The 12608-nt window shown below is 33.5% G+C and overlaps 1 protein-coding gene across 2 annotated transcripts in view; it reads right to left on the reverse strand.

Moving 5' to 3' along the window:
- Positions 1-782: 782 nt before the first annotated feature.
- Positions 783-12608, reverse strand: part of LOC150099527 (uncharacterized) — a 79414-nt gene continuing 67588 nt past the window's right edge. For both annotated transcript variants that reach the window (XM_090403414.1, XM_090403415.1), the window contains one exon: positions 783-2705. In XM_090403414.1, coding sequence (XP_090259540.1) covers positions 2521-2705 — 185 coding nt within the window. In that variant the 3' untranslated portion in view covers positions 783-2520. The remainder of the gene's footprint in view (positions 2706-12608) is intronic.

A 12608-nucleotide genomic window follows, 5' to 3' on the forward strand; every position in this document is an offset into this window, starting at 1 on the left:
ATGTTTAATTGATGTCAAGAAAATCGAATGTATTCAGAGAGGATTCACTAAGTATGAAGCGATCGCATCATAATTGCAATAAACAGTTTCTTAGCTTTACGTTATTAAATTTACTAAAAGGAGAGAGAGAGATTTCGTTATAGTTTATAAGTATGGAATATATACGGAATCGGGAGTTTGTTGAACATATCTGAACTAGGATGTATCAGGAAATGTTAAACAAATACATGGAATAGCCTTTAGCAATGAGTTGCATAGATTTAAGGGGGAGGAGCAAGGAATATTAAATTGTTATCGATAGCGGAAAGGTTAGTTATATGGCCACAGTGGCGATTTTCACTACATGACTCACCTGCTTCATAACCCCCCCCCCCCCCACGAAGTTAGTCTCAGTGTATGGTATTGGTTTCTTCAAAATGTTTCACTTTTACCCTCGCAAACACCAGGAATGTATTTGATAATAATCGTGCTACATGATATAGTGTAGAAATGGATGCAACGTAGAAATTTCGTGGAATTTATGCCATTATCACACTAGTGAGATTTAAATCTCACTGTTGGAAGGCCTACAGTAATTGGGAGTAGGCCAGAGTGATGAACCCATTGCTTAATATACTCAGCGGCTTATTCTGATATTTGAAATAGCTTACATTGATGGCATTCTGTGCGTTAAGAGGCCAACGATGATTCAGCTAATCACTGATCATGTAACATCTGTTTTGTTAAGATCATCGACAGTATGGTTGATTTGTCAAATCTCTTAAAAGATCTGAAGCAAAACAAAATACATAAAACATTTATTAGGCAACAGTATTACAATAGACATAACAGGAAATGGCTAACTAAAGAAAATTTCTAACTCACATCAATGTATCGAATTAGCTTTTTTTTTTTCTTTTTTTTTTTGTATTTATTGTAAAACCATAACAATATGTATACACATGACAAGTAAAACGCCGGTTTCACAAACAGAAATCCAACCCATTTATGATATTACGATTCACATACAATTAGCAGCAAATTTAAAACTGCAAATTCTCTCAGATTTCAGGCGAACTATATTTGAAAAGAATCACGTTTCTAGTCACCTTATAACTGCATAAAACAAGTAATATTCATTTTTGACAAAATTCTTGCAATGACAATCAGTTATAAATCCATGTACACTTATGTACACAACGCTATCACTCAGCACCATCATAAGCATCATAACTACGTTATTTGCCAAAGTGAAACTACACGTCTGTTATAGGTATACATTTTTAGTACCTAAAAATATGAGCAAAACTGTTGAACTTAACTTTCTGTGAAAGAGAAATTAGTATGAAAATTAAGTTACCATTTATGATTATGGTGAAAGATTAAAAATGTCATCTAGTAAAAATTGCCTACATTAAATTATAAAATTTAATGTTTTATATCAAATTTAATACTGTATTAGCTATCTAGATAGTCCTTTTCCGAAACATAAGTTGAAGGCGAGCTTAATTTAAGACAAACTTTTATATATCAGAAAAGTGTTCAAACATTCATTTTAGTTATACAAAAATCGTATGTAACATTTTAGTTACACACGATTTTTACATCACAATGTCTCATTTAGTTGTTTACATCAAAAATGAGTACTACACCTACCCTCCCCCATAATCCCCCCCCTCCTCCGAAATACCTCAGTTCTTGACTTGACCAATTTCACTTACATCTACGTTTCTTCATGTTTCCAGCAAGAAAATAACGGTATATGCAGCTGAATATTGTAGTTATATATCACTGTAACATGATTATATCTGCTATACTAATTTTATATACTTTTAATTGAATATCCATTAAAATATAAACAAAATTTATCGTATATAAAATAACAGAAATACTAACCTACATGCTGATGTTGCGTCAAACTCGCAAATAAATTCTCAACATCAGCAAAAGAGGGCGTTATCTTCAATCAAATGAAATATTTTTGTTTTAGTAAAAATAAATATGGGTATACAATATATATTGCTCCTACAAAATTGATCTTTCTGAATCGAGCAAATATTTTAACACTTTATTATTGACGTTTTTTTTTTTATTATTTTACAATTGAATTATTATCCGATCAAAAGACTAAACACTAATTTTTAACTTCCTCGATTTAATTTTTATAAAAAATTAAATCCAAGAATAGAACAATATATACGATTGCTGTGAACTGTCTGTATAATTTAAAGAGTCCTAACATTATATATAAAAGTAATTTAATGAGTGTTTTTAAATCCGCTAACAATTTTAGTGCCGTATATTCAACAAAAACCGTAAAATCTCTCGCTTTCTTCCTCCCAACATTTAGGCTAATTATTGGATCAGTACTTTATCAGGATGGTGTGTACAACTAATATCTGCACTATAATTCCTTTCGTCAGTAATAAAAATACTATATTGGAATTGATTTAAGCTACAGATATCACACGCATTCCCTCACTCGTACGTACACACACAGGACTAGGACGGATTTATTATGCAGCACACAATTATAAGTTCTCACACCGGGGGTTTCACAGATCTGAAATGACTGCTTGTTTGGTCGATCTTAGCCGTTTTCCAGGATCGTGGTGTCGTGTTAAAGTTGCAGAACTCCATTTTCCGGGATGCTGGAGAAACTGTAGCAGCTGGAGTTGTGGAAACGACTGGTGACTGAGATACAGTGGCGGGGCTAGGAAAATTACCTGTATAGCAAAAATCAGAGCATGTACTGTTTATCATAAAAACATGAAGAAAATTCCAGATGAATGCATATAAATCAAAAGAAAATGTTCGTTATATTTTGAATTATTATTCATTCTACTGCAAGGATTTAATACTAAGCATTAGAATGCTGGATTGCTCTCAAGGATATATTTTAAAGAAATATCAAGTCACTATTTCTAGAGAATTTTTACTCTATATATTTAATTACCTTAGCTGTATTTCAATGAATATTTGAATTTAGCTGTATATTTTTAACGATCAAATTTCTCGATTAGTTGAAAATGCAACTTGCTTATTATGTTACATCCTGAATGAAGAATTTTAAAAGGAAACAATTCATTCAGGATTTAACAAATCAGAAAAATCAGCTGAGAGAAAAAACTTTTGTTCGAGCAGAAGAAATAAACTACTAACTGTAAATAGAAATACCTCTGTTTAGTAGAATTGTAATACCATGTAAAGAACTTTGTGTATAAATTAATATTATATGAATGCGTCATGTATACAATGAATGGGTAAATTAGATGTAAACAAAGGTCACGGGCGACCTGAGGCATCGCCAATCTTGGAAAGCGACTCGCATTCGTTTCCCGGAAGACACTGCTAGAGATCTCGCGATGTGCCGAAAGTCCCGCGGACAAAGAAAATAGCCGGTGGGAAAAGATCGCAAAAAGTAAGAGGGCGCAATCGTAGCTAGTAACAGGGTGCTAAAAAGGGGGTAAGTGAAGGGGGAATAAAAAGGGTTTGCAACCTTTCTCAAGCTCTTTTTTTGCCTATTTTGCTGGATGATGATTCGACTTCTCCCGTGGACCGAAAATTCCTGATGGTGTTTCTTGGCGATAGTACGATATTGGACGGTGCGCCTTTCCCTTCGATGTCTGAATTTCTGCCGGTATGAAAGCGTGAGATGTCGGCATGTGCTGTCTTCGCTGAAAGTTCCGACGGAATAATATCGCGGACATATGCCAGAACCGGCAGGGTTCTGCATATGTCCGCCATAATGTTCAAAGAGTATACGACGATGGTCCGAAACAGATGGACAATAGACGAGGGAAAAACGCCAGGTGCAGAGCATAGCTTAATCTGATGACCATAGTGACCCACCACGTGGACGCAAGCTTATGGAAGCAGGGACGCATTTATACTTTTGGAGGCCTGAGGCACAACATCATTATGAAGCCCTCAAAAATAAGCATTTTTTTTAGTTTATTGAAAATAAAATTCAACATTTCCATAATAACTCATTTTAATAACACAATACAACATTGGTATACATATATTTGCATTTTAAAAAAAGTATAAAAATAAATCAGTTCAAATCAAATTTAAATAAAAAAATTAATAACTAAAAGTTTTTTTTTCTGACTTTGGTTTTAGCAAATATATCTATAATGTCATCATAATTGATCGAGTCCATTACATCTAATTCAATTCATAATAATGACAGGTCACTTGTTTTATTTTGTTGCAAGTTGCTTCTTAAATAATTTTTATTCGTTTCAACACTGAAAATGGGCGTTCAGCACTTGCATTTGAAATAGGCATCATCAAAAATATTTTGAAAATATTTTCTACGTTCGAAAAAGTAGACCTTAACCCATCGTTCATAAATTTGTACATATTTTTAATTGAAGAATTTTCTTCCTTTATCATTATTAAAAATTGCTTAACTTCATCAGTAAATTTTTCTGGATCAATATCAGTCCCATAAGTTTGTAAAATTTTATCAATACTAATCTTGTTTCTATATGTCTTGATCTATATGTTCCTTCAAAAAAACGTCAAATATATCTAATATGTCAAAATAGCTTTTTTTTCTTTCATTAATTTCCAAAATTAGCTTATCGAAAATGAAATTAAAAAGTGTTCACAGCGAAAGTTTCTTTCCCGTGTAATATAATCTCATTGTTAGATCGTGAAACTTCGTCACTCATTTTTTTTCGTTTTTTAACTCTTTCCTTTTCATCTTTAAATTTTGTCTCATCTCTTAATAAATTAGCTTCTTCATTTACAGCAGCAAAACTATTTCTTATATATATAAAATAAAACCAACTAATGGGTGTAAGAAATTATTAGCTAAAAACAAATCCATATCAGGATCTTGTAGAGATTTACTAGTAGCATTTATTCGTTGTAAAATTTTGTCCCACATAACTGTTAAAATTGTTGTTTCTGGTTTCTCGAAATGTTCAGCCAACGATGAACTCTCTAAATTAGAGAAATAGGTTTTCATGAGGAGAAATGGATAGTTCAAATAATGTGTCTTTAATTTGTTTATATCCACGTTTCAAAAGGCAATATAACGTCAGCTCTTGCGGATCACCTCGTTTCACTTAGTCTTTTAACTGTTAAAGATTTTTTTCTAAATGTTCAAAGAGTATACCCCATTTTCTTGTTGATGATGAAAAGTAATTATATACATTTTGAAAAAATCAAAAATTTTGCACTGCTTCTGGACAAGTTCTGCAGCATATAGTTGCCAATAAAATTTAAGGAATGACTAGAGCATGGTATATAATGTGCAGAGGGACTACATTTTTTCAGCCTAGCTTGTTAACCTGTATAGATACCTTTCATATTAGTCAATTCTCTCATCGCAGATCTTGAGCTTCCTTCAGGAAATCTGGCTTCAGAAATATCTCATCGGGAAAATAGTGGACTGTGAACTGCACCTTGCGGTACTCATATACAGCTCCAGCAAAAAGTTATTCTCCCACAGCGAAAGAAAAACTTCTGAGCCAAGGTGTTTTGGGAATTTGTCTCGCCTTTTCTCCTCTGCTTGGGCTCGCCAAAAATGCCTGGACGACTGCCTCCTTTTTTGACACCTCCACTAACTCGAATTGCCGCCAACTGTCAACCAGGATGCCTCTCTAGCCTGGAAGCTTTTCTCTGGCGATTGGAACATCTCTTTTCGGCAACTCGAAGCCTTCTCTTAAGACTGAAACCGAAAGCTCCTCTCTGGCAGCGTCTGGAAATAGGAAGTCCTCTCTCTCTAGCGACTTCTGGATTCGGGAAGCCCTATATGCTTGGCACTGTCCATTTTTATTATGCCTTCTCTGAGACCTCGCACGAAGTTTGTAACCCCGAAGAATTCGGCATGATTCTTTCATCTTAAGTTTCAAGTTCGGCCCGCTCTTTGTTCTCTTCTGTGCCTTCTTGTGATTGCAAGTTGCTGGCCATCGGAAAGTTGTACGTTTCTGACTGACTTCAGAGGTGTTTACGTGCAAAGCTTGTAAGCCTTTCTCATACAGACAAAATTTAATAAACAACCTTTCAAATACCGCCATGTAGATCTATTACACACAGCTCTGGTGAGGCAATTCTCATAGTAGGGTACATAAGTTCTGTTCGCTACAAACTTGGTATTACTAGGTCTGCCTACTCACCGATGAGACCTCAATAAATGTTGAAACCGGTCGGGGTAGTGACTTTCTCTGGGTTTCACATTATGGGTAAATACCAAGAATAGTGATCAGAGCTTGCCCCACCCTTACTATGAGTTGCCTCAGTGTTGCACTACCAAATGGATCAGTTGTGCACTATCCAGGTATTTGCTTAAGCTTGGACTCGCTGAACATTATATAGTTTCTATATTCGGTATGAAACAATATGGGATGTAATATCCCTTAACTTAAATATATAGAATTTGTAAAAAAGGTTATTTTTTACAACATTCTTATGGGGCTTGATCTAAGTAAAAATCGATGTAATGTGCTTTGGAATATTTAAGCTACAATCAAGTTTTTACAAAATTGATAAGAACAATAGTCTAAAAGTCCAGGTAGACCAGCAAAAACCATCTGTGACAAAATGAAACTAGTTTATTTATTTAAAAACACAAAAATACAAATTGATTAAGTATATTGTTATACCCTGATACCTTCACTGTGCAGAATTTTCAGATATCATGGTGTAACATGAAGAGAAAATAAAATAAAACCCCTGTATAAGAGCTAATACATAAATTACTTAAAGAAAGAAAAATATTCTTGCATCCAAGTAAAATATATAACAGAAAAAGTGTTGTTTGTCGATCTAAATAATAAAAGACGGAATATATTACAGTTGTGATATGAAAAATTTAGCTAAGTAAGACAGAAAGGATTAGTCATAAGAAATTGTATGTGAGAGGCTAGAGATTAAAATATTAAGTAAATTCTTAAAAAATTTGGAAAGGGGATTAATTTAGAGGCTAGCAAAAGAAAAGCATTAGACTATCGCTCAGGGTCAATTCCCCGATTTGAGACATCGTCACGTGCTCGCAGACCTCAGGATGTTTGGTAGAAAACGCCACCCTGATTGGTTGGTGAAGTCGAATCCAGTAAGGGGCGGAGAAAAGAAATTAAAGAAGGTGCCGGTAGAGGTCAAGGTATAAAAGGGTTACAACCCCCCCCCCCCAGGAGGCTCTTTGCTGGATATTTTCTTCACGAGCTCCTTCGTATAGGTTTTCACGTGGTTTTTCTGAGTGGCTGGATTGGAGTTATAACTTCGTCCGACATAACAAGGGAACAAGTAACGAGCGGGATTTAGATTCCGTATTTCCTATGGTAAGAAACGAGGAATGCCATTTAGCTAAAGGAAAGAAGGTATTATCTATGTGTTTCATCGTTCCAGTGAAAAGGAAATCTGTAAAGAAGTCGGTGTCCACGTGATGAGTTTCACAGCCATTGTATAGATGATTCAAAGTGTGTCCTTAATTCAAGAACGAAAAGTTAAGATCGTGTAAGCACAGTTTAATGCCAAAAGAACTTACGAGTAACAGATTATAAGAGAGATCATACCAGGATAGAATAATCGGAAAAGGGTAGAGGCCAATATAGAAAACTCAAGAGAAAAAGGTACTGTAAAAAAATCTCGTGTTAACTGAAAATCGTCTGTAATTGTAATCATTATTCTATTACTGAAATGTTGAAGAGACTAAGGAAAATTATACTAGGACTTTAGTACATGACTGATTATAATGAGAGTATGCTTGTTAATATTAATATTATATAATTAATTATGTGTCCTGAGATTTATGCATGAGGATTGTAACGTATAGGAAAGTTTTAAAAAAGTTACGTGTTAACACAGTGAAAGGATAATTTAATCTACATAGTTTTAAATAGTTAAATAGAGTGAGTTGATCACATATGTCCAGGTGCTACAGCATATAGCGTATTCAGACTAATATAGGGTTAACTAATATGTTAATTAGATCTGGGATTATACATATGATTGTATGAGTTGAATTTGTTATGGCGGCATTATCGCAATACCCATATAGGATGATAGCCAAATTACTTGTGATAAGCTAATGTTAATTTGTAAATGTTTTCTTAGTATTGAATTGTACCATACTAATGAGTTTAATAAACCTTTGTTCATTGATAAAACAGTTGTTTGAAATTGCTGACCAATGCACCACTTGAAAAACGAAAGCACCTAATCATGCGAGAAATTAATGTGCTAAAAATCGAGATAAAGTGTCACGACTGCAATATTGTTTCACATTCAGACATATTTTAGTAATTGCTCCTTGTTTTTGTATTTAATATCTCAAACTAAATGTCCCAAAAGGCGCAGTATAATATAAATATTAGGGGCACTAAGGGGACAAATAGCTTAAATATTTGTATTTTGGGGTGATATCTCGTGCATAGATAATAGTAGAACATAGATAAGCAGAATTTCACTAGATAGAATAATAATCATAAATTGGGACACAACAACATCTTTATAGAGTTCATAATTAAAAGGACTCTAATAATAATAATAATAATAATAATAGATTTCTACAGATATGTCTTATCTTCTTTTGATATCATCAAAATTATCAAGTTATTCTGAAGCATTATGAATTTTGCTATTTTATTATTATGCCGCTAATATGTCTTCAAATGCGGTACTTTTACAACACTAAGTTATGTTGAATATATCTGTTCCCAAATATACTCAAAATCCCTTTGACCTAATAAAAAGGTAGAATGCTGATGAAACTTCATCAGCATTCTATCTATTAAAATGCAATTACCCCCCCCCCCCTCCCGCCGTTAACGGATTATTGTAGTTATGTGCACTGTATTTCTTGGATTGACCCTTTTTTGCTGCACAATTTACTTATTGTGTCTCTTCCCAAATAAAAACGCATTTTACAAGTGCGAAAATAAATAATCAAAATGTTTGTTTGCTTTGGAAATATTATGTCAGATACTTATATTTTCTAAATAACATTTATTGAAATAAATATGGCATTTTGCTTCCTTTCCTTGCAAAATAAGATTATATGGGTCGCACATTTCAATTTTAGGAACTATTTTTTTTTTTTTTTTTAATGAACAATAAATGGTGTTAAACTGCATTACTCGGGGTTTTCGATTGCGAGTCTTTTTAATTTATATCCAATGGTATTTTATCAGAGATTCTATGCCTTTGTTTTTTTCTTAAAACTGCAACAGTACGATTACTTTGGAAAAATAACGAATTCAAACAAAAAGAAAGTGTGTGTGGTGATAATTTTGGGAGGGCGAGTTAGCCATTAAAGGCGAACTAATTCTGTTATGAAAATTTTGGAAATAAAAATTTCATTTTGACGCATGCACCTACACATGTTTCAAATGATAAACTGTAGGGAAAATATCGCTACTTCAAAACTGCCGCATAATATCGAAATTAGCCAAAAATATGTACATAACAGTTGACTTTATAACTGCCGTTTATTTTGATTTGTAGTGAGTGGTTAGGGGGAAAACCAAGAAAGTTGAAATGCAAAAACCTACAGATTACGTTATAAAAATTATGTATTAGCATGATATGATTCAAGATTTACGTATGATAACTAACCTTCGAACTAAGATTATGAATAAAATAGGAAACTTAATTTGGAACAGATGGAGGCTGTATTCAATTTTAGATTCCGATTTTCATGAATTTATAAAATAATTGTTTGACAAAAATAATTATCTTCAATCAAGTTTTTGGAGAATTTTAAAATGTATTGGCGATTAAAATAATTAGCAAAAAAATTGATAGTGACATTGATCTTCCAAAGTGATACAATATGAAGTGAAGAAAGTATGAAAGGATTTCTTATTTTAAGCTGGCATTAAAAACTATAATTATACGATAAAAGCAAGCAGCAAAATGAATATAACGCATAGGTATTTAGTCTGATATAACTTAGATTCCGGTTACCAAGCAAATGGCAAGCAACTGCGTTTCTTGCTGTGGGCCACAGGACGTAGCTACTACGTACGCCTGGTAATGTAGTTAAGTGTTCTTTTCAGCGTGAAGGATTATCGCACCTTCCAATGGACATTACCGTCAAACTATACTTCTTATCCATGTTCTTTCAGCAGGTGGACAGAATATTATCCAGGTTTGCTGGACATGTATATAAGTCCAGCAAAGAAATGGTACGCGCTTACATACATGAATTTTATGGTATACAAGAGTTCCTGTTAGTTTTATATTCTATGGGAAGAACAATGTATTTCAATTGGAAGCAGGAAGCCTCACAAATTTTTCAGCAGCCTCTAGTTTTTATATTATGAATATAATATTTAAAAATAAGTATTTTATTTTGTAACTATAACTACGCTGTTTTTTATTGTTCTTTGTGAGGAGTAAGTTTTTTAAATGAGGCCCTCCCTAGAGAGCGAGGTCCTCATCTTGCACCTCATGCGTCTAATGGTAAATGCGGCCCTGTATGGAAGTATCGAGAGGTAATTCAAACGAAGAAGGACAGTTCAGACGGACCTTTAACCCAAGAAATGGCAAAGTAACAGATTTTGTTGTATAATTACCCAATCAGTAAAAGGGAAATATCATTGTATTGTAATAATCGAGTATGGACAGTATTTAAGAACTTTAAGTGATTATTTAGCAGTGGCTAATGTTCACAAATTATCTGGAATGATTATAGTGTGACAGATTTAATGTGCAAGACTAACATAGTAGGTAGAAAATTGAGTAGAAGTGTATAATATGTGTGTTTAATCTCTAACTTAAAAGAAGGATTTATTGTTCATGCATTAGAGTATTAATCAGTTTGATTTAGCATGTCATTGAACTAATTGAAAGTGAGATTGGTCTAAGTGTATATTATGTCTTTAGATTCCAATAAATGTTTTTTCTTCTATAACTGAGTTTTGCCTGTGATATGAATCAAAACTACTACTCATTAATCTGAACCATAGCGGGGGGGGGGGAATTGAAAGAAAAGTATAACATGTTGTTATAGAGGTTACGACTGCAAACAAGAATTTACTTGGCCACAGTAAAGAGTTTGATTTATGAGTTTAAGCACTAAATTTATTCACCTATGTGCACCAAGAGTCTGGAAAAGTCTCCCTGAATAAGAGTCCCCTCTATTCTAAGATATTGGCTGGTGCAGCTTTAAAAAATAAATTTGTCAATATCTGAAGAGGAGACGGCCCCAGAAAGAAATTAGAGGATTCGTTTCTTTTAGCAAGGAATAACCTTTAACAGGCAGGGTAAGCACGTGAGTAAAATTAGGAATCGGCTAGAGATATAGAATTTGCTTTCCTTATTGAATGAACACGTAGGAAGTGATACAGATATTAGAGTCAGGGAAATTTTGTAAGTCTTGTAGTTATTGTAGAGAGGTAAATTCATAAGGAAGGTAAATTATTATAGGGAAAATAACACGACACAAATATTTAACAATTACCAAGATTCAAACTAAAATGTCTTTTTTGGATTGGGGCTCTTCACATGCATATATACAGTTGTGTCTACCTCATTTAAGGAAATGACTAGGTAATATTTTCCCTCTTCTTCCTTCACAAACACTCTTTCATTTTGAATTTTTGCGTATAGATATAAATTTCATTTTTAACCGCGTTACTCATAACGTTTGCCAGAGACAAAGTCAACTTTACAAATAGTACATTTATACTTTAATAATTAGTTATTTCGTAAAATTAAGTATACCTATTAATTATTTTTTTTTTTGGAGGGACTTAGCAATAAGCAATATGTAAGCATGCTATTGAAAGCATAATAATTTACTTATACGAATCTTCAAGTTTACTTAATCGTGTTGTATATCATGTGTTAATTTTCCATTTATTCATTTATGCAACGACCAAGACTATATTTGGTGAGAGAGAAAATCTGATTTGTACTTTACATTTGTTGGGATAGGAAGGCAAATTAACTAGGGAGACTGTAACAAACTGCCCATAACATGCTTTCGCATGTTACCCATGCACAGTTCCAATTACAAAATCATCTTGCTCTCGTTTGAACCCTTTCAAGTAAGAAATCTAGTAAATCAATGTTCTTCCTACCTTCAGACTATAGTACGTTCAAAAAGAAACGCAACTTAAGGATGAAAGTGGTGCGGTATTTTCACTCACATTAGTGTACATGAAATCACTTGACTAAGAACTTGTAATGTACTGTATCTACATGGTAATTTTGCACTTTGAACCTGTAGCAGTTCCAAAACAAAGATCATATGAACACATTAGTATCCTTCAAAATCTCCGTAAGAAGAGATTGCAGGAAACAAGTTCCGATCATCTCTTGTGACTACTATAATTCATTTAGAAAGACAAACCCTTGAAATACTTCAAGTATTCAAAGTCATAATGGTGTGTGTGTAAAACAGGCTTGCACCTCTACCTGGTGAGTGATATACTAACAACAAATTTCGTACTCAACAGTATCATAACATTCACTGTAGAATCACCTCATTAAGATTCTTTTAAAGATTGAAAATTAGATCCAATCTTTGGGAGAGTAACAAGGATTCGAGTTGTTGAGAAAACTCACGTACCCATCCAAACGTCACTACCCTTTATTTTCCAGAATTACTTTTAGTTCTTTTAAGCGAGAATAGTGTTCTATGAGCCTCCGTCAATAGCGCAGACGGT

The sequence above is a fragment of the Typopeltis vanoorti genome, chromosome 14 (genome assembly GCF_054136105.1).
Source record: "Typopeltis vanoorti isolate ZY-2024b chromosome 14, IOZ_Tvanoo_1.0, whole genome shotgun sequence".
NCBI lineage: Eukaryota > Metazoa > Arthropoda > Arachnida > Uropygi > Thelyphonidae > Typopeltis > Typopeltis vanoorti.